The sequence below is a fragment of the Anolis sagrei genome, chromosome 6, assembly GCF_037176765.1.
Source record: "Anolis sagrei isolate rAnoSag1 chromosome 6, rAnoSag1.mat, whole genome shotgun sequence".
NCBI lineage: Eukaryota > Metazoa > Chordata > Lepidosauria > Squamata > Dactyloidae > Anolis > Anolis sagrei.
The window spans coordinates 78,563,473-78,588,841 of NC_090026.1; the positions used below are offsets into that span (position 1 = coordinate 78,563,473).

The following is a 25,369-nucleotide window of genomic DNA, read 5'->3' on the forward strand; positions in this document are numbered from 1 at the left end:
AATGTGTTTTATTACACATTAGAACATTTATTCATCATGGGTGGATGCTAATCATTTCATTTATTATTTGAATTATATAAAAATGTGACTGGTAGACCTTACAGTAGAGAGTGAGTATATTTAATATTTCATAAAAGCATCAAAGGCCATAAACAAACAAAAAATGAATAAATATCTGAAACCCCCTTCTCTAAATAATGTCAATCACTGAAGAATGTGCATACTCCTAAGAAAGTGGGCAGCAGAGCCTACTAGATACAACAGAGAACTACACAATTAAACCACATCTTATAATGTATAAGTGATGACAGACTCACTCATTCTGTCCAAATTGAATACAATTTTCTATGGCAATACTCTGATGCCCACTATTATTTGTAATATCTCCTCCCTTCAAGACTGAATACATAAAGCACAAGCAGCTAACATTTTAAAAAGTTATATCCAGATTTCCCTGAAAGGGAAATAGAGTTGTGTTAACTTTTAATTATAATGGATGCATTAGGCTCATCATAGAGTGATGACATGAAAGTAATAGTGGCCTATTTTTATCACCATGAGGCTTCAGGCCGCTGCAGAGAATGTGATTTTACGAAGACAGAGGGAGAAAAGGGGAAAAAATGTTCTTCTTCAATAGGGGTGTCAAACTCATTTTAATCAAAAGATACATCAGCCTCATAGTTGCCTTCAAAGGGCCATTGAATCCATGGACAGAGAATCCATGGATACAGAGGGCCAACTATATATTTTGTTCATAGTAGTTGGTGCTCTTTAGTTTCCCCTCAGATATTATTGAAACTAAAAATTCTATTACTTTTGATTATCCACCATTCAGACTGGGGATTATGGGAATGACAACCCAACAGCACTTGTGGCTCTGAGGTTGGTGAAAGATTTAAAGGTTTAAAGCCGGACATCATATCCACAAACCTTGCATCTAAATTCAAACTTTGCTATCCTGACTAAACTTTCTTCTCTTCATGTGTTTGGGATTCACATCCAGCTGAACTGTTCAGAGTGCTTAACTCAGGTACCCTCCCCTCTGAAACAATTGCTAGAACCTTCGGTAGCTCGCTGTGATGCCTTTAACAACAATTTTGTAGATATAATCTCTCAAATAAGAGCTGACTTTGATGCTGTCATTGAAGCGGAAACCAACAGCGAGGTGTCCAGCAACTCTGTGAGTGGGATTACACTGGATCAGTTTCAATTGGTGAGTACTGTGGACAAGTTGCTGGGGCAAGTAAGACCACTTCCAAACAGGGCCCAAAATGCAGGCCCTGTTGGTCCTTTACCTGAGGCATCACAACATCCAAAGAAAACCCTGCTTTGTCCTGAATTAATTTGATACCTCATAAGACCTGGGCCTTATTGAAAGGCCTGGGTCTAGTGGGGCCTGGGGCCTGATCCACGGGACTGCTTCTGCAGTCCCAGGAGCAGTCCCCACAGCCTATTTTGGTTATTCGGGCTTCCAAAAGAACCAAGGACAGTACCAAGCCCTTAAAAGAAGAAAAAACTTACCAGGTCACCATAACACCTCTCTGGGGGCCTCCTGGCACATAGGAATGATGCGCCATTATGGTGACCTGGTAAGTTTTTTCTTATTTTAAGGGCATGGGTTGGGGGGGGGGGGAGGTTGGGGTGGTCCTATGCCATTGTGGTACTTATTATGATTGCATGTGGACAACCACCTGGGAAAGCCTGGATTTTGGGAGGAGGTATGGGGTCAGAAATGAGTGCCAAAGCGGGTTCTTAAAACCTGCTTTGGTACACAGATGTGTGACGTCTAGAAGTGCCCTAAGTAAGACAAATTTCTTTCTTGATCCCTGTCCCTCTTGGCTGGTTTTCCAGGGAGCAGATGCAATTTGATCTCAAATAAAAAATTATTAATGCATTTCACAGGAAAAGGAATTTTCTCTTTTGTTGAAAGCAAACATTAGTTAGATCACTGCTGAAAAAGCCTCTCCTGAATCCCCTGGATCTTAATAACTACAGACCACTGTCTAACCTTTCATTTTGGGGGCAAAATGATTGAGAAGGCAGTTGCTCTCCAACTGCATGCAGTCTTGAACGGCACTCACTTCCTTGACCCATTTCAAGCTGGCTTCAGAGCAAGATAAGGAGTTGAAACTGCTGTGGTTGACTTAGTGGATGTATGTCCCTGTCTGTGCTTCTATTAGGAAATGACATTTATAACCCAGGAACAAAAATCATGTTTCATAGTGTTATAAAACAGCAAGAATCGCTGCTACACCACTCTGTTTTCCAGAAACAATTACTAGGTTTTTAGTTTGTTTTTTAACAATCTGGAATTTCAACATCATCCACTGTGGAGGAATTTGTTGTTGTAACATCAAAACATGATTCCTTTAAAAATAGAAATAAGTGTTGCTGTTTATTGTTTTTTACAGCAATTATGCTTCAAAATAAAATGAAATTTCCTCAGCAGTCTGAAGTCTGACATTTCCAAGTTTGAGTTTGAGTACTTAATGGTGAACATGTTTACATATTTTTTCAACCTACCATTTCAAAAGCTAATGCTGCATGTCTCAGAGCTTAGAAAAGTTACTTTTTTGGAAAGGCCATGTTGTCAGAGAATTCTGGAATCTGTAGTCCAAAATGTAACTTCAAGTCCTGACAGGGTTTGATGTATCCATATGTCAGGTTCACCAAAATACCATCTGTTTGCCTGTTCATCCAGTTTGCCAGATGCAAAAATTAGTATTAAATTAATTCTTTCTTGCAATATAATTACATTTATATTAAATCTCTCACTCATGATTAAATATAAAATTTCCCACTCATACTTGATTGGTTATTATTAAATTTATATGTATATATAAGTGAAATAGAACCAGTGTTAATGTACTTTAACTGAAGAATTAATACAATTTTGAGTATGCTCTTGAGCACTGATGCTGAGTTGGAAGAAACTGGATTGCCTAGAATATTAAGTATGATATTGATTATGCCATTGACGGTAGTACATCTAATTCTATTTCCATGTGGCTAGTACCTTTAGCATAACATTGGGCAACAACTGGGGGGCCTCAAACACAACTGGAGGCGGACACACAATCAATACTCTGTACTATCCCTGTTTGTTTGTTTGTTTTGTCGTGTCAGGAGTGACTTGAGAAACTGCAAGTCACTTCTGGTGTGAGAGAATTGGCTGTCTGCAAGGACGTTGCCTACGGGACGCCCGGATGATTTGATGTTTTTATCATCCTTGTGGGAGGCTTCTCTTATGTCCCCACATGAGGAGCTGGAGTTGATAGAGGGAGCTCATCTGCCTCTCCCCAGATTCGAACCTGCAACCTGTCGGTCTTCAGTCCTGCCGGCACAGGACTACTATCCCTGTACTAACGTTTTTATAAATCATACAGGAAACATGGAGGTGCTGAAAAATGGATATAGGAGGTACAAAGGCTGCACTTTGCTTACCCTTGTTGTAGGGGGCTGGATAGTATGGATAGGTTTGTTCGTATATTGCAGAACTTGTTATGAAGTCGGAAAAATTACCTTTCCGAAGGGACTTCCGACTCTCTGAAAGAAGCCAGAAGTCCCTTACAGTTTTGAACCACTTTGCTCTTTTTTCCAACTCAGGAATTGAGTTTGAAATGATGAAGCATTTTTTCTTCAATCTAGCCTGCTGGGAGGTGAAGCCTAAGCTGCTTGCCTCTCAGCTAATCAGGGGATAAGTTTTGGGGAGGGGAGGGGTTTCGGCAGCCATTGCTCTACATAAAGGGAAGCACATGGCTGGGAAGCTCATTGTGAGCTGAGCAAGGGAGAGGGGAAGTTTGGTCTTGTGGAGCTGTTGCCTTGGCTCTGGTATGGGCCTGGGGTGGAAGAAAAATTGCAGGGCAGGCAGAAAAGAAGGAAAAGTTTTTGGAAAGAGGCTGTTGCCTGCCTGCCTTGCCTCTTCTTGTATATCTGCGAAGAAGGAGGGAGCAAGAGCAGGTCCTCCCCAGAAGATATTAGTGTCCTAGATCAGGGGTCCTCAAACTTTTTAATCAGAGGGCCAGGTCACAGTCCCTCAAACTGTTGGCGGGCCGGATTATAGTTCGAAAAAAACATGAATGAATTCCTATGCACACTGCACATAGCTTATTTGTAGTGCAAAAACATTTAAAAACAATACAATAGTTAAAATTAAGAACAATTTTAACAAATATAAATTTATTAGTATTTCAGTGGAAAGTGTGGGCCTGCTTTTGGTTGATGAGATAGGATTGTTGTTATTATTGTGTGCTTTGAAGTAGTTTCATACTTAGGTTGTCCCTGAGCGAGGGCCGGGTAAATGACCTTGGAGGGCTGCATCCGGCCCCTGGGCCTTAGTTTGAGGACCCCTGTCCTAGATGGTTCATAAGGAGAGATACGTTCGAATAGGTAAGTTGGACCGAAACCATGTGGGGCTTTTATTTTCCCCAAAATATATAGTTAAAATAAACTATGGTTATTATTGGAAAGATATGTAAGCATGTTTACACTAAATAAGGTTAGAATAATGATTTCATCAGAGTTGGAAAATCTTATCTTAAATTAGTTTTATGTAAATATTCAAAAACATTTAACCAACTGATGCCTCAATTAATGTAATTTAATTGGTATCTATTTTTATTTTGAAATTTACCAGTAGCTGCTGCATTTCCCACCCTCAGCTTATACTTGAGTCAATAAGTTTTCCCATTTTTTTGTGGTAAAATCAGGTGTCTCAGCTGATATTTGGGTTGGCTTGTGCTCGAGTATATACAGTATATCCTACTACTCAATATCGCTGAAATCATTCCCTGAAAAGGGTTTAAATGTTATTGATTTCAATGAGTCTCTCAGTGTAACTAAATCTGGATGAAACTGACTGGTGTGATGTGTATAAACCGGAGGGAGTGTGTGGTGGCTGCTTATAATTGAAGGATATTATCCAAGTCAAAAATGACACAGCAGGCAGTATGTCATCTCAGTTCTTTATAGCACTGTGGAATTGTCTATGAGCTAGGAATAAAAATGGTCCAGCTGTTCCTCCCCATCACCAAGATCTTCAAGCCATTGTTGCTAGGCAACTCATGCCTTTGACTCCACATCTGCTGCTGTGACACATTTGACTTGTTGTTGTGTGCCTTCAAGGTTGTTTCCAATGTGATGAACCTATCATGGTGTTTTCTGAGCTCAAGACTACATTACTTACCCAAGGGCACCCCATGGCTGAGAAGGAAATCAAATCCTAGTCTTCAGAGTCACATTGTGCAAAACCAAATCACTACACCAGGCATGTCCAAAGTCTGGTCTAGGGTCCAATTTTGGCCCATGTTCATATTTCCACTGGCCCTCTCTCTTCAGGTCTCCCCCGTTTCATCCCTCCCTTCCTCTCATCCTTTCCTTCCTTCTTGGGGACCAGGGCCCCGGAATAGGTGAGCCCCTCGGGAGGAGAGAAAGAGAGATGGCAGCCTCTTGATTATGCATCGCCTTCTCCTCAGGTGGCTCCGGCCTTGGGCATCCCATCCCAGTGGTCCCTTGTCTCTCTGTCTCTCTCTTCCCTCACAACTTTTTCTTTATTTCTTTGCAAAGGAAGGCTGTCTGATTTGTCTCCGGCACTTGCTGCTGCTGTATGACCGGAATGGAAGGCCCCAGAGGGTGAGCACCTGCTCGGCTTCCCTTCCTTCTCTGCCCCGCCTTTGTTCTTGCACTGTTGCCACCTCATGTTTTCCAAAAAGGATGCCCTTCGCCTTGGCTTCTCCTTTGGGAAGAAAAGGGGAGAGCCAGGCGGCAACTATTCACCTCCCCCCACCACCACCACCCCAACTAAAATCAAAGCAATGCAACCTCTTCTGAAAAACCTCCAGAGAAGGAGACTCAACCAGACTCTGACGCAGCAGAGACAAGTTATTTTCTGGAGACTGGGGCTTGTCACTTCAGACAACAGCATTCGGTGAGAATTAAAACTAATCAACAGCTATCCATAATGAGATTTTCTGAGATAATCCCTCTGAACCAATGAAAGGATTCCAATCTTTGGTGCCTGTGGTGCCCATAATTATATGTTTATTAATGCATCAAGCTGATATTTTCCTCTCTTGAATTGTTTTGTGCCAGTTAAGTCAAGATAATTTTAATCAAGATAATTTTACAATTATCACTTGTGGCCATGAAGGAAAGCTTCTCATGGCATTTATAGATATAGCTTATGCAAACTGCAAGTGTTTATATCGCTGTCCTGTCACTGCTGAGGAATGTCCAAAGGCCATGCTTTTTCCAGCAGAAATCTCATGACAGCCCTGTAAGGTCAGTATAATAATGTAAGCACGAGGCTGCAAACCTACCAGCAGCACTCCTCACAAAGCAAAGAGATCCCTGTTTTTTTCTTGGTGCTGCTGGATGGTGAGCATCTTCAGTGCCAGGATGCATCTGCACTGTAGAATTTGACACAACTTTCATAGAATCATAGAGTTGGAAGAGACTACAAGTGTCATCCAGTCCAATGCCTTGCCATGTAGGAAGAGACAACCAAAGCACTCTCAACAGATGGCCACCTACCCTACTGTTTAAAAACCTCCAAACGAGGAGATACTACCATGCTCTGACACAGCACATTCCTCTGCCAAACAAGTCTCACCATCAGGAAGTTCTTCCTAATGTTTAGGTGGAGTCTCCTTTCCTGCAATTTGAATCCATGGCTCAATTCCTACTCTTTAAAGCAGCAGAAAAGCTTGCCACTTACTCAATGTGAGGATAGCCTTTTAAATATTTAAACATGGGCTACATGTCCCGAAAGCAAGGAGGAGCTGAGGAGCCTTCTAATCAAGGTGAAAGAAAAAAGCAAAAAAGCTAGGTTGCAGTTAAACATAAAAAAACCAAGATTATGGCAACAAGAATGATTGATAACTGGCAAATAGAGGGAGAAACTGTGGAGGCTGTGACAGACTTTGTATTTCTAGGAGCAAAGATTACTGCAGAAGCAGACTGCAGCCAGGAAGTCAGAAGATGCTTACTTCTTGGGAGGAGAGCAATGTCCAATCTCAATAAAATAGTCAAAAGTAGAGACATCACACTGGCAACAAAGATCTGCATAGTCAAAGCAATGGTATTCCCCATAGTAACCTACGGATGTGAGAGCTGGACCATAGGGAAGGCTGAGCGAAGGAAGATAGATGCTTTTGAACTGTGATGTTGGAGGAAAGTTCTGAGAGTGCCTTGGACTGCCAGAAGATCCAACCAGTCCATACTTCAGGAAATAAAGCCTTACTGCTCATTGGAGGGAAGGATAGTGGAGGCAAAGATGAAGTATTTTGGCCACATCATGAGAAGAAAGGAAAGTTTAGAGAAGACAATGATGCTGCGGAAAATGGAAGGAAAAAGGAAGAGGGGCCAACCAAGGCCAACCAAGGGCACTTCATGGATGGATGGCATCCTTGAAGTGACTGGCTTGACTCTGAAGGAGCTGGGGGAGGTGATGGCTGACAGGGAGCTCTGGCATGGGCTGGTCCATTAGGTCACAAAGTTGGAAGTGATTAAACTCATGAACAATAACACCATGTCCCTCTCACCCCTGGTTTCTCCAAGCTAAACATCCTTTAACTGCTATGGTTCCATGATATAGAATCATGGGATTTGTAGTTTCTTGAGGCACCACTACTCTTTGGCAGAGTCAAAGACTTTCTACAACTGCAACTGGGAAGAACTGTTCATTACCAACTGGAAGCTTATAGTTTTCTACCTCTATTCTGTGTTGAAGAAAAGGCTAACATTATCCATGCCAACAATCTGTACTGTGGCAGTATCAGTAATTTCAACCCAAATTCAGTTGTACAGGTTGAATATCTCTTATGTAGAATTCTGAAATCTAGTCTACTCCAAAATCATAAACTTTGTTTTTTTTTTGAGGGGGGGGGGGAGCTATTACAAACATTGTATAAACTTGCCTTTAAGCTATCTGTATAGGGCATATATGAAATATAAATAAAACTTGCTTTAGACTTATTTTCAAAATATTGCATTGTGTACATATACTATATATACATATATACACGCTAGGCATGTGTATTGCAGCTGAATCTCAATCCAATTCTGCTGGCCGGATACCGGTAGATCCCTATATTCATTTTTGCGCCGCCACAAAACGGGTGGATAGATTGATAGCTGTTTCTGATCCGTAGCTGATAAATGCGGCTAGATCCGGCCCATTGGCGGCAAAGGGGAACTTCCTTTTTTTCCTTCAAGGAAACCTGGGTTTCAGCAAGGGGGTTAAGGAAGCACCCCATCCAGCCTAATATGGGGGGGGGGGCTTTCCACAGGCTCCTGTTCCATATCCTTCATTAAGACCTGGATTTTAAAAAGCATCCCAGTTAAGATACCACTCTTTCTGGATCCTTTCCATTCTGTTTGTAGAGGAGACCAGGTTTAATGCTTCTTAAAGCTGTTTCTACTCTAGAGGAGAAGCACTGCAGGCGCTTTCTCTCCCAAAACCAACAGCACGCCTTGCAGTTTTCCAAGGCATTTTAAGGAGGCCCAGGGAAGGAAGAGAGATGACCTGGAGCTATCCTCCATGGGCTACCTTAAAAACCTCCTCTCATTTCTCTACTGCTTGCAGTCTCTGTTTAATTCTTAAAGCTGTTTCTATTTTTTACGCTAGAGTAGAAGTAGGCTTCTCTTTTTGTTTGCTGAGATTATTATTACCTTTTAGAAGTATTTTCTGAAGGAGAGGAAGTGAACGAGAAAAAGAAGCTAAAAGGGTGACTCTCCAAGGCTCCAAATGCGCGCATGCACCTTACCCACTGTCCCACATGTCCCCAACTCCCAGTCAGTCCCACTAAATAAAAAGAATCAGGAAAATAAAGAAAAAATAAAAAATCAACTGTGATGCTGTATAGGGGAGGAGGAGTCACAATCGGCTGTCATGTGATCCCGTTATGGATGAGAATCTGTGATGGCTTGGCCCTTGGCTTTACTGACACCATATCAAACTGAAGAAGTCTGATTGGCCAAAGGGAATGGCTAAAAACGGATCTGGGTTCAAGCCTAATTTATATACACAGACATATATGATGTACATACAGGTGTTCCCAAATCTGGGCGTGGGGTTGGAATCTGAAATAAAAACATATCTGCTCCCAAACATTTTGGAAACTCAACCTGTACATTTATTTACAGAATAATCTGCTGAATTTAGCTTAGTCTCAGCAAAGTACTTTTCATCCCATCGATGTATATTGTTTAAATCTAAATCCAACCTTGTATCTTGAAATCATCCTCATCCTCATCCTCATCATCGTCATCATTTTTCTGGTCATTTGAAATATTCATTACTCACTTCCAATCCTCCTTTTATTTTTATTTTTATGTGCTCATCTTTCAGAGGCACAGCTTTCAAATTGCATTTTTCTATTGCTGATTCAACGGTATTACATTTCTCTAGGGCGCTTTTCCTCAACTGACAGGTGAACTTAAATAGACAAAAGAATTTTAGTCTGTAGCAGTAAGAAATGCAGCCAGCAAGTAACTTCCAGATTGCTGCACAATTTGCATAAATATTACAGTTGGCATTTATAGCCTAGAATTTGAAACTGGGAGAAAAATAATAATAATACTCTTCAATTTTTTAGCTTTGTAAGTTGGTTATCAAGAAATCAGATTGTTGCATTGCAAAATGGTATGCCTCTCATCAATTACTTTGCCAGATGGGTTTTCTTCACTGAAGATTTTTGTAGCCTCATTACTCCAAAAGCTCCATATTGTAATTTAATGTAACATTGCAAGACAGTAAAGCAGATGGTAGTAGCTAGCTAAAGAACTATTTATGGCTCGAGTCACTTCGATTCTGCTTTTATCATTTACACCATGTAAGGAAGCAGAAGACAAACATGCCGTCCTATAACTTCATGACCCTTGGTAGATTGTTTCACCTGGTCAGGAGAAGACAGGGACATGAGGGATGGCAGTAATGAAACTCTGAAATTGAAGGCTTTCTTGTGTGACCAAACTGTTCTAAGCTACTGGAATGGAAAAAAGAACAAAATAGGCATCGCATCCCTTTTCCAGTTCTGCATTTTATAGTATCTTTTCATAGATACTTTCTGTATACATATATCTCGGTTTACAAATTCTCTTTTTATTTTCCATGTCTCACCATAGTTCGTTATTCTTTTTTTTAAGTTTTGCTTGGCCGGAAGAACTATTATTTCTGTGTTTTATATTCTAACCAATGTTTCTCCTGTGGAACATGCTAGACCCAAATAGGAAAAAAGAAAAAGAAACATTTCAGGAAGAAAAGTTAAAGTATATAAGGGAATTTGCCAGTTTAGATAATTGAACATCCATGTGGGGTCCTGGAACAAAAGGAGTTCTGGGTCTGTTTATTCTCACCCTGATTGTTATTTGATAGCTCATTAATTCTTAAACTGTGGGTCCCAACTCAAATGGGATCCCCTTAGTTCAATGTTGGTGTTCCCAAAAATTTCTAAACCTCACCTAGTGGTTGTATTAGACATTTACATAAACCTGTTGTGTGGTGTTTACAGTGCTTTAGCTGTACTTCATAAATGCTTCAGCTGTACTTCATAAAAAGAAAAAGCACCTGTTTAGCAAGCCTTGCAAATGCTGATTTGTTATCAGTAAATGTTTGATTTTTATACCTATTTTATATATCTAATCTATATGCCAAGGTCACTTAAAAATTCCTCAGGTGAAAAGGATTCCCAAGTAGGGGCCGCGGTTAGCACAGCAGTTTAAACCGCCAACTGCAGAAAATCTTGCTGACTGGAAGGTTGGCAGTTCAAACCACAGTTGGGTTGAGCTTCCGCCTTCAGCTCTTGCTTCTGCTTACCTAGCAGTTTGAAAACAGTAATGTGAGTAGATCAATAGGTACCGTGTTGGCGGGAAGGTTAAAAGGCACTCATGAAGACATGCTGGCAATTTGATCAGGAAGGCGTTCATGGATAACAAGCTTCTCAGCATGAAAAATGAAACATTCCTCTGGCAATGGAACAACCCATGGCTGGAGTCAAGCACAGCCTCCAGATGCCAGAGATGGAAAAAGATGGGAAGCCTTGACCTCTGTTTATATACTGTGTCCGTTAACTATATAATGGCACTGAATGTTTGCTATATATGTTCTGTAATCTGCTTTGAGTCCCCTTGGGGAGATAAAATGGAACAAAAATAAGGATTATCATTAATATTAAGTAGAAAAGTATAAGAAGAGCTGTGATGGCTCATTGTAAGACCACACATTAGCCTCTTCTTCCTCCCACTTCTTGCTTATGGGGATTTGAAGGTATTCTTGGAAGAAAGAAAGCAGATATTAGATATTAATGGGAGGAGGGAGTGACTCTATCAGAACACAATGAAGTAGAAAACACTGTGGTGCCAACCATCATCTCTGTTGGTATGTATTAAATTGACCTGGTATATGTCACTCCAGAGCTTTCTGAAAGCCGTGGACTAAACTGCTGTTCTCATTGTTCTGGATTAATGGCTTGAAGCAGCTTTTCTGTTGCAGATCTGGCAGTACTTCATACGAACTGCTCACAGCAGCCGAAAGGTGAGTGCATTTTATCTGGCCCAGGTAGACACAGCCTTAGTTGTTAGAGTTCTCTTGACTATGGATGCCTAAGACATTTTCTTTGTCAATATTTTAAAAAACAGTATTACTAGATTCGGTGTATGATGGACAACCAAAGAACTAGATACAATTTATGTCTGGGAAGTCTCTGTGTTTCAATCCTTGCAGTTCATTCCTTAAACAAAACATATGCATTACATAAATGAGCAAAAAACAAACACATGAAAAACTCTTAAAGGGAGACAGCCTTTTTAGTGGTGGCTTCCAAACTTTGGAATTCCCTCCCTTCAGCAGGCTAGGGCCCCTTCCACACAGCTGTATAAAATCCACGTTGAACTGGATTATATGGCAGTGTGGACTATTCCAGTTCAAAGCAGATATTGTGGATTATATGCCTTAATATTCTGTGTTATATGGCTGTGGGGAAGGGCCTTAGGATAGCTCCCTCCTTGCCCTTCTATCAATAACTGCATCTTTAGAAATTAATCAAGACACTTTAACGAATATCACGCGTAGTTTATGTCCTTACCAATCCACACACTGTCTTGCTAGAGAAAAGATATGCCATGCAGATGATCGGTAAAGAATAAGGTGTTTACCTTTTCTTATGCAGAGCAACATATATACAGTCATATGAACAATTGCATTGACTCACACAATGTCTTTTGAGAGAGCTTCAAATGTTCCTTGGGTGTCCATGTGAATGATCTTCTTCCAGCAGCTCAAAAGCAGAAAAGATACTAACTTGTCTTGGCAAGCTCCTGCACAGAAAGCCTAAACATGTAACTGTTGCCAAAACTCCCAGGCTCAGCTAGCATCCAGGGTGTAGCTCAACCAGCTTCATGCTTTGCATTTTTCAGTTAACACACTCACCAACTGATTTTTACATTCTTCAACAGAATTTACTGCAACTGGCTTTTGATAATGTCCTATGTTTTGTTTTTATTCATTTGATTTGACTATAAATCATTTTGATTCTATAGATGGTTTACCTGTGTTTTTGTTTTAAAATCATTTCTATATATATTGTCGAAGGCTTTCATGGCTGGAATCACTGGGTTGTTGTAGGATTTTTCGGGCTGTATGGCCATGTTCCAGAGGCATTCTCTCCTGACGTTTCGCCGGCATCTATGGCAAGCATCCTCAGAGGTAGTGAGGTCTATATTTCTATATGTTTTCCATGATGTGCATGTATGTATTTCAATAGATATTTTGTTCTAATTTTTGTAAGTTTCCTTGACAGCCAGTATTTGGTGTGTGTGTGTGTGTGTGTGTGTGTATGAAATAAATAAATAATTTATTGAATAACTAAATGAATATTATATAATAATAAAATGCATACAGGCACTTCGATCCATGGCACATATCCACTTTAAACTAAACCATGCAAAGAATGTCATGCTTTCTTTTCCAGAGAGGAAATATTCAACAGAACAGTTTTGTGAATGGAAAAGGAGGAAGCTGGCAGAAATATCCTTGGCGTATCTTTCCAACCTTGCTACTCAGTATTATGTCAGCGGGAACCCCCTCACTCCATCTCTGTTGGCACTCATCATCCACATTTCCTAATAGAGAGAGTATTATAAATGTTATCACTCCAAATTATTTAATTTTTTAAAGAAATTGCTGCAAAATTCCAACCCTGGTAGCTTCCAGATCATGTGAAGTATAACACTCCGGAGTTTTAGTACAAATTGAAGCCTTTCATTTAAAAAGAGAAAACAGACATTCGCATCTTTCAGGAAGGCAGCCCTAGACATGTCAAATTGAGAAAGGCTTGCTTTCAAAATATGCCAAGACACTAACGAATTAATGAATGCTGTAAAGTGCATTACACTTGATGGCTAAGGACATATTGTTGGGAAACTTAAGATGTGATTGACATTTTCTCATAAAGTTATTTCAAAATGACCCAGAAGAAATGGCCCCAAATATAGCTGTCCAGTGCTGGTTTGGTTCCACAACGAATCAGTATAAGAAGCCGAGATTTTGAAGCTACTAATCAATAGATAGTACTTGCACTGTAGCAGATTGCAACTTGAACTATATTGGCAGTCTCACCTAAAACAGACCTACTGAATGGATTATTGAATGGTGTGTCAACTCTTATGTAAACCTCATTGATTCGCTGTCTCTGCTGTAGGTATCTGGGTCATCCTGTCACAGTCTTCACTGTACTGAAATGAGTCATATTTCTTTTTAAATAATAATTATTAATAATTAATTATTATTATTTCTAAATCTGTATCCCATTAAGAGATATCAAAATGTTCAATTTTTTTCTCATCCTCACTGAGAAAGACAATCTTGATGCATTGAGTTGTCACACTGAAAATAATAATCATAGAATCATAGAGTTGGAAGAGACCTCGTGGGCCATCCAGTCCAACCCCCTGCCAAGAAGCAGGAATATTGCATTCAAAGCACCCCTGACAGATGGCCATCCAGCCTCTGTTTAAAAGCTTCCAAAGAAGGAGCCTCCACCAGACTCCGGGCAGAGAGTTCCACTACTGAGCAGCTCTCAAAGTCAGGAAGTCCTTCCTATGTTTATTTATTATTATTTATTTATTACATACATTTCTATCCCGCCCTTCTCCCCACAAGGGGACTCAGGGTGGCCTTACATAAGCATCCGATGATGCAATCAACATATACACCAATAAAACTACAATTAAAACAATAAAATCCATTTAAAACATTATACAAATTCAACAAATAAATTCATTAACAATAAATGTGCCAATACACCAAAGCCAAGCTGGGAGATGTTCAAATGGAATCGCCTTTTTTGTAGTTTGAAGCCATTGTTCCGTGTCCTAGTCTCCAGGGCAGCAGAAAACAACCTTGCTCCCTCCTCCCTATGACTTCCTCTCACGTATTTATACATGGCTATCATGTCTCCTCTCAGCTTTCTCTTCTTCAGGCTAAACATGCCCAGCTCTTTAAGCCGCTCCTCATAAGGCTTGTTCTCCAGACCCTTGATCATTTTAGTCACCCTCCTCTGGACACATTCCAGCTTGTCAATATCTCTCTCCAATTGTTGTGCCCGAAATTGGACACAATATTCCAGGTGTGGTCTAACCAAGGCAGAATAGAGGGGTAGCATGACTTCCCTGAATCTAGACACTATACTCCTATTGGTGCAAGCCAAAATCTCATTGGCTTCTCTGAAATTTTTAATGAAGTGCTTTTACCATTGGCAGCAGCAATGGCAAAAAAAAAGTGGTGGCATGCTTTTTTTTTAACCCAAAGTATATTTTACGTAAAATCTCTTTGATTTTTTTCACAAAAAGCTTTCATGAAATGTTCAGCAAAGTCTAAATGTGTGAAAACCCATTTTAAAAAGCGCTAACTTTTATCATCCCTGCAACAGGGAGAAAAATTGTCATTTGCCCATTTTCATGCGTAAGAAAGAGAGCCCCTTGTTTTAGCAGATTGATTAACATATGCAAATTTCATAGGAATCAACATTCTACTTTATCTGAGGTTGATGTATTTGCTTTTCTTTGACAATGTGTCCGTGGTTGTCTTTATGGCATTTTTGTGAGCTCCACAAACTAGACATGAATCTTTTTTTAAAAGATTTTTATTAAAAAATTTAACAATCCAACGAAAGAGTGAGAACAATAACAATATAGGAAAGAGAAGGAAAAATGAAAGGTATATTAGAAAGAAAGTTGGGGAAAAGTAGTAACAAATATTTATAATGTATTATTAACTTGGTTAACTGAAAAAGAACAGATTAAATCATGTATGATAAAATGGGCTCAGAATTTAAGAAGACCAATCCAAATGAGAGAATGGGAACAAATGTGGAACAAAAAATTGAAATATGAAATGGACTTAAAGGAGAATTGGCTAAAAATGTTCCACAGGTGGTTCACCACACCTAAACAATTAGCAAAAATGTATAAAACTATATCAGATAAATGTTGGAAATGTCATGATCAACTTGGATCATTTTATCTTATGTGGTGGACTTGTAGAACAGCATCTAACTACTGGTCAAAAATTCATGAAAAGACTCAAAAGATTTTAAAAAGAACTAGACATGAATCTTAAAGGGAAAGGAGGAGCTCTAAGAATGTGTAATGACCAACACAAACTAAACAAGGGACCTCATCAGATGAAGGTTGTCCTGTTTTTATACACTTAAAGATGGAATTTCGCAGATCGCATCAAACAACACACAGCATGTTCCATGGGTTGTCCGTGGGACTCCGTCTCTGTAGCATGTAGAAATGGATAGATTTTGAAGACAGCACAAAATCGACTCCACTCATCTCCCTGCACTTAGAAATGCTTAGAAAAAAGTATGTTTCTGTGGGATGGGAAATGATCCATTTGTGTACTATAGTTTAAAGCAATCCATATGACAATTTAAAGCCTAAAGAAAAACATTCCCTTAGGAGTAAGCATAATTTCAATTTTGTTTTGTGAAGGAAATAATGTAAAGTAAAAATATAAAATGAATCTACATGCTTATTTACATGCTTATCTACATGCTTGTTTAACCGCCTCCCGAAACTTTGCCTTTTCTGACATTTTCAGGAAAAAAAGAAAAAAAATGGAAAAGAGACAATTTTGTGTCTTTCTATGAAGACAGCATTCTAAGGGCAAAGATCAAAACTGAAGCTCCCTCTACTAATAAAGAGGATACGGGTCATTCATTTCTTTTATTTTAGCTATATCTTAACCACTTGTCATGAAGCCTGCTTTTATCCATTAGGGCCTATTCCCTGTGTTTCTTTCTATTGTGAAATGCTGAGAAATTGCTTTTATTTGTACACATAAGGGACCATCTAGAGAACTTGGAAAGTTACTTAGCGCAGTTTGTCCCTAGCAGCCATTCAGGAAAAGGCAATTCACTGGTGTTGCTGACGGCAGTGCTTAAAAGCTACATTGTGATGTTCATAACTTTTTATTACACACACACACACACATATACACTCCTATCAAAATGACCCCAGAGACACCCCTTAAAAGTTAACTTTTAGAAGTGTTTAGAAAGCCTTGAGCTATTGCTTCAAATAAAGTAACTTCATTTGGCCATGTTGGCTGGAGATTTCTGACATGTAGTTTTTTAAACAAGCAACATTTCCAAGGTTTGCTTACTTCCTGACCCATTTTCCTGGATGTCAGTGGATTTTTTTGCCAGTATATTCAAAGGTTTCGCAATGTTTGACTAGGAACCAAAGAGAGACTAATTGCCTCAATTGTATCAATGGTTCACTGAATTTTCTTTTCAGTTGGAATTCCCCTCTTGTAGAGTTGGTATTGCTTTTTGCATCACTGTGCTTCCTTCCTGAATGGAAAAGAAATGGTGCTAAAAGCAGTTTATTAAAAATGTCACATATAGTCCTAGTTATTGTACTGTGCATCCAAGGCTGTATCTACACTGCCCTATATCCCAGGATCTGATCCCAGATTATCTGCTTTAAACGAGTCTACACTGACAGATAATCTGGGATAAGCAGATAATCCAGAATCAGATCCTGGGATATAGGGCAGTGTAGAAGGGGGCCTAAGTCATTTCCAGCTTTTGGAGACCTTGAAGTGACCCTATCCTGGGATTTTCTTGGTAAGTTACATTTGGAAAGGGGTTTGCCTTTGCCTTCCTGTGAAGCTGAGAGAATGCAACCTGTACAAGGTCAACCAGTGAGTTTCCACAGCCAAATAGGTATTCAAACCCTGGATTCCCAGTGTCTTAGTCTAGTCACTACACCACACTCAAGTTTATAAGAATGGAAAGATAATGTGTGTAGTTCACATTGAGAATGAAAAATTGGTTTCTCAAAACCATCTAGGAAGGATATTATAGGCAAGAATTTGGTGCAATTTTTATCCAATATTCACACAACTTGATATGCTTCAGGAAATTATTCTGTACAGAAATAACTGGGGGTGGAGTAATTTGCTTGAAAAAAATATGTTTTTGAATAACCACCCACTACTGCCAAATATTACATCATTTACTCGAGTCTAATGCTCATGTTTTTTGACCAAATTACAATGCCAAAATTGAGGAGTGCATTACATTTTACAATGAGATTGTGAAACGCTGACCGTCAAGGAGCTTTGTATGGAATTTTTATTGCTTTTATTGGTTTTATGGTTGTTTTTACCTATTATAATTACTGTCTTATGGTAATTGCTGTTATTGATAGAACTGTTGTTGTTAAATGATGTATTTGTCTTTTGCTGTATGTGATGCAGGCATCGAATTGTGCCTCGCTTTTGTAAGCCGCCCTGAGTCCCCCCCGGGGTGAGAAGGGCGGGGTAGAAGCAACCGAAATAAATAAATTTTATCATGCGTTAGACTTGACTAAATACAGTTACTTTTTGTGAAATATTTATTTATGTATTTATTTACCTACCGTATTTGTATACCACCCTTCTCAGCCCTCAGGTGACTCAAGGCGGTTTACAGAGGCAACAACTCAATGCCCAATAACACCATAAAATATTTTAAAACATTAGCATATAATATTAAACCATAACAAGAGCAATAAAAACATAAATCATTTGCATCTCCTAATTAAAAACATTTTATGTTTTATTCAAGACATATGTTCAGCGTGGGTTTGCTTCTGAAGCTGAGAGAGTATCCAAGGTCACCCAGTGGTTTCCATATCCAAGCAAGGACTTGAACTCTGAAGGCTGGATCCAGAGTGATAGTATAATTACAGACTGGCCCTCATAGTCCTAGACCAGTGGTTCTCAACCTATGGGTCCCCAGATGTTTTGGCCTTCAACTCCCAGAACTCCTAACTGCTGGTAAACTGGGATTTCTGGAAGTTGCAAGCCAAAACATCTGGAGACTCACAGGCTGAGAATCACTGTCCTAGAACAAAGGTTCTTAAACTGGGGTCCCGTAACTGAATCTGGAGGTCGCAACTGGTATCTCCCTCCACAATTCTGCTTTTCCCTTTTTAAAATAGCACATACACATTCATACACATATGCCAGTATTATTTTTTTAAAAATAGTGCAAAAGTAATCTGAACTGATGCACTTATGTACTTTTCAAATTACGTTCAAGGACACATTGTAAAATAGAGTCATTCTTAGTACAATTCATAGCTTTATTGGTTACAAACAGGCAAGAAAAGGGCAGTTATGTCAATGAAGTCAAATAAAGTGATGTCACGTCCAATAGTTACATAGCCATATGCACAAGTGGTCCCCAAAACAGGTGTCTTGATAGTTCTATGAGTCCCCTGCAAGGTGCTTGAATTCTCCTTCCTGAGACTGGGAGATGGAAATACTTCCCTTGCAATAGATGGAGGTTATCCATTTAGCAGAAGTGTTCTAGAAGCTGTAGAGGTGCTCACAAGCTAAGAGGCGCTTTAATCTTTCTTCTTTTCTAAGCCAAGTTGAAGAATAGGAACATATTGGTATTTTCAGGAGGAAGCAACCTTATCAGTGCCAAAACCATTTTAGCTAAACACCAGTTGCACATCTGTTTACAGCTATGCTATCATCTCTGTGTCTTATCTTGGGGCCACCATATAGAGCAGGGGTCCCCAAACTAAGGCCCGTGGACCAAATGTGGCCTTCCAAAGTCATTTACATGGCCCATCCTAAACATTAGACCCAGGGCTGTTCCACACAGCTATATAACCCAGAATACCAAGGCATAAAATCTCACAACATCTGCTTTGAACTGTGTTATCTGAGTCCACACTGCCATATATTCCAGTTCAAAGCAAATAATGTGGGATTTTATTCAGTTGTGTGGAAGTGGCCCCAAGGTCGCATTAAGTCTGAAACTACTTGAAGCCATACAGCAACAACAACAATCCTAATTAACTTGAATATCTTATCAGCCAAAAGCAGGCTCACCCTTCTCGTTGAAATATTGGTATGTTTATGTTGGTTAAAATTGTTCTTCATCTTACAATTTACACAATAAGAGTATCAATAAACCAAGCAGATTAAAACAGGCCAATGATACATATATATTGAGCCTTAAAGCAAGATAATATGTGTGATACATACCATACAATAGTATATGATAGATAAGAAGCCCAATAACTATACTCATCATCAACGCAACCCATGACAGTCCCATCCCACAAAGAGCATAAGGTGCACATACAATTAAATCATCCAATAGTTTAAGAACTTCCAGAATCAGGAAAGAAAGAATGAGATTGAGGTCCCTTCTACACTGCCCCTATATCCCAGGATATGATCCCAGGGTTTCTTCTTATCCCAGATTATCTCATATAATCCAATTTAAATCAGATAATCTAAAATCAGATCCTGGGATATAGAACTGTGTAGAAGGGGCATGAGAAACAAAAGATATTTATTTGCAAAGGGGAGGATTAAATGAAGTATGCCTTGCTAGGAATGAACTTTGTGAAAATTTTGGGTTCATGGTCTAAGGTTCAAGTTTTGGAATCCTATATGGATTCTAGGTGATGGAAATGGCATGAAGTCAAAGCTAAGCAAATTCTGGGTGCTGCAACTTCTGGGAAAAGAAGAGGATGAGGAAAAATGATGTTTTCAGGGAGAAGAGAAGAGTCTTCCAGCAATTTGTTGACCAGTACTGTGACAATAGACAATAGGAGAGGAGGAATGTGACAACAGGAGAAGGAGGACGTGTGACAATAGGAGAAGGAGGAATGATAGGGAATGCCTTTTCTCTTTATCTATCTACACTCAAGCTTAGGTGCTTTGTGCATTTTGCCTGACTTTTTCTTGCCTTCCTACACTGAGGAAGCCAGGTGCCATCCTTTAAAGACAAGGATGAATATGAGAAGAAAAGAGGGGTTAATCCATTCCTGTGGCTGTGCTGCTTTCCACTGGGGCCCCTTCCACACAGCTGAATACAATCCCAAATTTTCTGCTTTGAACTGGAATATATGGCTGTGTGGACTCAGATAGCCCAGTTCAAAGCAGATATTGTAGGATTTTCTGCCTTGATATTCTGGGTTATATGGCTGTGCAGAAGGCCCACAGGCCCCTTTTGCACTGCCATACAAAATCTAGATTATCTGCTTTGAACTGGATTATATAGCAGTGTAGACACATATAATCCAGTTTAAATTGGATAATGTGTATTATCTGCTTTGATAATGTGGATTATATGGCTGTGTAGAAAAGGCCCTGAACTCTTGCCTGACAAGCAAACATTTGTTTGGATTGTTCATGCTATGCATCATGCACTGAAAACCCTATTTTACTGATGGGTAAGCGAATTAATTCTAAATAGCTGTAGGGCTTTTCTCATCAACTGCATCACTGGAAACTCCTCCGGGATTCTGTAGGAAAGAAGAGATTTGAGAGTTTTTATACACAGCAATTGGTCCTCCAACAATATTTATCTGAAACTTTGCTAAAGTTTTCTATTTATGGAATGATTACCTCAATGTAGCAGGAGCATTCGCAGAGAGGGCTCCCTCAAGAAACTTGCTTAGTTTGATGACCTGCAGGAAATGAGATTTGAGGGTTTTGACACACAGCAACTGGTTTCCCACCCAATAATATTTATCTGAAATGTTGAAAAGCTTGGGGATCTCCAGTGAATATGCATTCATACATACCTGGCCACTTTCAGGATGCCCGTAACGTAGGTCGGTAGCAAAATGTTCACAGTTCATTTTCAACAGATTGTAGTCTACCTTTTCTCCAACCATTTCAAGTGCAGCTATAACTATTTCCCACATGGGTTTGGGGTTATGTTTTTTGTCAAGCTTATTGTTGACCCGCCATTTATTTTGCCCGGAGGCTTCTGAAAGCAGCTGCCACTTCACTACGGCCTTTCGTGTTCCGACAGACAGAGAAAGAGGTGGATTTTCAAGAACCTCATCTAAGAACAAGGAAAACAAACACAGAAATTGTAGTTCTTAGTTCATAATGTTCTGTGTTTCATTAATAATATAACTCAACTAGACACTTATTTTATATCCCACCTACCCCCCCCCCCCATAAACATCTATACTGAAAAAATAAATAGTGTGAACATTATGGTGAGTGTCACAGAAACTAAAAGGAGATGCTTTGTAAGATCACCGAGGGCCCATCAACATGGCCCGCAAAATCCATTGCTACTATGGACCAGTCCTAGGACACTTCCAGACATACACATCCTGGCTTTGCCTGTTGACTGTTCCCTTGCCATCCTGAAAACTTTTGGGCCACCCAAAACAACCATCACCCTTATCTTGGCTGTTTGCCAATGACAGGAAAGGCACCTACACAACTTGGGGGGGGGGGGGGGAATCTTCTTCTCCCTACAACCCTTTTTCATTCTTCCAGTCTTACCATCTGAAACCAGATGCACCACATATCCATCATCAACATATACAGCCCAATGTTGGTAAAGATCTCGGTCAATCTCAATCAGGTCTCCTGGTTTTGGCTCCTGCAGAAAGAAAATGAGACAAGAAATAACCTTAGATGGGAAGCTGTAATTCTATAGCACATACATTCCAGGAGTAATTTCCTTAATGCAGTTGTTTTGAGAATTGGCTGGTCACCCTATTTCGACTACATTGATGTTGACATCAACCTAATGTGAGGATTGGGAGAGGTGGACAAAGTGGGAAAGCAGCCAACGAATGCCCCCTCATTCACTGAAGGATGGCATGGAGGAGCTCTTTTCTTGCCCTCTCTACTGGATTTCTTTATAGCAGTGTTTCTCAATGTGGGGGTCAGGACCCCTGGGGGGGGGGTCGTGAGGGGATGTCAGATGGGTCACCAAAAACCATCAGAAAACACAGTATTTTCTGTTGGTCATGGGGGTTCTGTGTGAGAAGTTTAGCCCTATTCTATTGTTGGCGGGGTTCAGAATGCTCTTTGATTGTTGGTGAACTATAAATCCCAGCAATTACAACACTCAAATGTCAAGGACTATTTTCCCCAAACCACACCGGTAATCATATTCTGGCATTTGGGCTATTTGTGCCAATTTTTGTCCAGTGAATGAAAATACATCCTGCATATCAGATATTTAGCAGCCGTGCCAAGTTTGGTCCAGATCCATCATTGTTTGAGTCCACAGTGCTCTCTGGATGTAGGTGAACTACAACTCCAAAACTCAAGGTCACTGCCTATCAAACCCTTCCAGTATGGTCACGGGAGGTCTGTGGGCCAAGTTTGGTTCAATTCCATCATTGGTGGAGCCCAGAATGCTCTTTTATCGTAGGTGAACTATAAATCCCAGCAACTACAACTCCCAAATGACAAATCAGTTCCCCCAACCCCACCAGTATTCAAATTCTGGCATTTTGGGTATTTGTGCCAATATTTGGGTATATTGTGTTGTAGTTGCTGGGATTTATAGTTCACCAACAATCAAAGAGCGTTCTGAACCCCACCAACAATAGAATTTTGTCCAGTGAATGAAAATACATCCTGCATATCGGATATTTACATTGCAATTCATAACAGTTGCAAAATTACAATTATGAAGTAGCAACGAAAGTAATCTTTTGGTTGGGGGTCACCACAACATAAGAAACTATATTAAGGGGTCATGGCATTAGGAAGGTTGAAAAGTAATGCTTATAACAATTCAACTGGCTCCTGCCTCCCCTTCCTTGCTCAGGGCTTCCCCTTCCTACTCCCTCTTTTCTACACATTTACAGTGCTCTCCTGCTTTACCTCCTCTCTTTTAGCATTGCCCTCTTTCCTTTAAACAATTAGTATTTCCAAAAAAAAAATCTGTTTAATTTCTCCTCCCCCTGCCATGCACACAACTGCTCTCCCAGCAGCAAAAACAACATCTGATGCCAGTAACAGCCCCTTGCAGTTCTTCCCTTTGTATGCTATGGCATGCTTTGATTTGTGAAGGCAAATATGGGTTAAATTTGCAGTTCTAACTGCTGAGACACACATTGCCTGCTGCTATGCTTTTTCACAGAGCAGCCACCCTTCTCTGCTACTTCTCCTTCTGCAGTCCCTAGGCAACATCAGGGGCAAGGAACAGTGTTGTGTACATGCCAAATTCACCAACACAAACATAAAACAAGAGTTATATTTGTAAAGAACTCGCATAATTACCACATTTTCCTCAGCCATGTCCTTGCTCCTTGGGATCTTAGCTGCCTCTGAGTTACTTTCATTTTCCTTTTCCAAATATAAACCCCTCTGGACCTTCTAGGTATGGTGCTGTTTTTGTTTTTTTCAGTTTCAGGGGATGAGCTTCTGAAGAGGACAAAACTACATTTCCATTTTAGTTGAAGGATAATCGACAGACTTGGCAAAGGTGTTACCCACTATGCTCAATAAATGTGACTTTCAAACTGTTGTTGTTGTTGTGTATAGTTTATTTATAACTGGTTGCATTTTCTTCTGTTTCCCATTTTTCTCTTGTATATTTGATCAAGGTTAATGTAATTTGTTTAGTCTTGTAAACTGTGTAAAGATAAAATAAAGGCAAAAGTTTCCCTTGACATTAAGTGTAGTTGTGTCTGACTCTGTGGGTTGGTGCTCATCTCCATTTCTAAGCTGAAGAGCTGGTGTTGTCCGCAGACACTTCCAGGGTCATGTAGCCGGTATGACTGTATGGAGCGCCGTTACCTTCCCATCAGAGCTGTACCTATTGATCTACTCATATTTGCATGTTTTTGAACTGCTAGGTTGGCACAAGCTGGGGCTAACAGTGGGAGCTTACCCTTGTTGGGAATCAGGAGCTGTTAGGCTCAAAAATAACCCTCTCTGGGGGTGATTCCACCAAAAATATAGCAGAGTGCAGGATGCACAGTTCATAAGCAGCAGAAACTTACATGTAGTGAGTAAGGATTAGCTTCCATTCAACAGGATGGAACAGAATTGCAGATCCACAACTCATAGGATCAAAAAATAATATGTTTATTAAAGATAAAAGAAATCCATTCTAGATAGGAAAGGTTCTTGGAGCTAACTAGCTTCACTGAGCTATCTTCTAAGGAAAAGGAAAAATAATAAAATATGTGCTACATCTTGCCTTAGACAATGGCAACATGCTTTCTCACTCTGGAGAAGACAAAAGAGGCCGGAAAATGGAGACAGGCCACATGGCCAGCCCAGGGCAATAAAAATACCTTTTAAAAGAGGAAGTTAAGTTTCCCTGAAGAGATCACATTCCTAAGTATTCAAAGGGGGAGGAGACAGTGCCATGCAAAGATGAGTAAGGCAACCCCATTCTTAACCCCTTCTTAAAATCAACTAGCTAGAGGAAATTGGGGAGGAATCCCTCAGTCTATGTAGGCTAACTACTCACTGAGAGCTGGAGACTTGTGCAGTCAGGGATGAAACCTAACAACCCTGCTCCCTGGATTTGAACTGCTGATCTTTGAGCAAGTTCAGCAGCTCAGCGGTTTAACTGTGCCACTGTGCCACCAGGGGCTCCTTAAGATACTCAAAACCAATCGGTCCTGCAGGGGAGAGAGAATATTCCTGCAAGGGATAGATAATATGGCAGTGTGGAAGGGGCCTGACGTTACAATTTTTGTAGGTAAACTCAGTATTTGAAGTTACAATTTTTGTAGGTAAACTCAAAAGAAACCTAAGGAGGAAATAATATAAATGTTAGCTTGAGATGAACAACCTTTGGGACAAGCAAGACATTCAGGTTTTGAGAATTGGAAACCTGCCTCTCACCCCTCATCAAAACACGGCAGTTCGAATTGGGTCTTAATTCGGAGACACCATTGGGATGGCAACAACAACAACAGGAGGGTTTTCTGAGTGAAGTCACAATGGATTTTCTTGACCAAGGTCATCCAGTAGATTTTCATGGTTGAGCAGGGATTCAAACCATGTTGCTCAGAGTTGTAGTCCAAAATTCAAATCACACTATGTTGTCTTATCTGGTACATA

The 25,369-nt window shown here is 40.0% G+C and overlaps 1 protein-coding gene across 1 annotated transcript; it reads right to left on the bottom strand.

Moving 5' to 3' along the window:
• Positions 1-18,618: 18,618 nt before the first annotated feature.
• On the bottom strand, positions 18,619-23,661 carry LOC132778624 (phospholipase A and acyltransferase 3-like). Its single transcript, XM_060781808.2, has 5 exons — positions 23,570-23,661; positions 21,830-21,929; positions 21,109-21,374; positions 20,930-20,991; positions 18,619-20,826 (listed from the first exon to the last, which is right to left on the bottom strand). Exons 1-5 carry the CDS (start codon positions 23,585-23,587, stop codon positions 20,745-20,747), a joined length of 528 nt encoding a protein of 175 aa, XP_060637791.2. The 5' UTR covers positions 23,588-23,661; the 3' UTR covers positions 18,619-20,744.
• Between the last annotated feature and the right edge of the window lie 1,708 nt (positions 23,662-25,369).

Coding starts and splice junctions, on each gene's coding strand:
- LOC132778624 (XM_060781808.2), bottom strand. Junction 21,375..21,829: donor GGTGCATCTGGTTTCAGATG/GTAAGACTGGAA, acceptor CCTTGTTCTTAG/ATGAGGTTCTTGAAAATCCA. Junction 20,827..20,929: donor AATGCTCCTGCTACATTGAG/GTAATCATTCCA, acceptor TCTTTCCTACAG/AATCCCGGAGGAGTTTCCAG.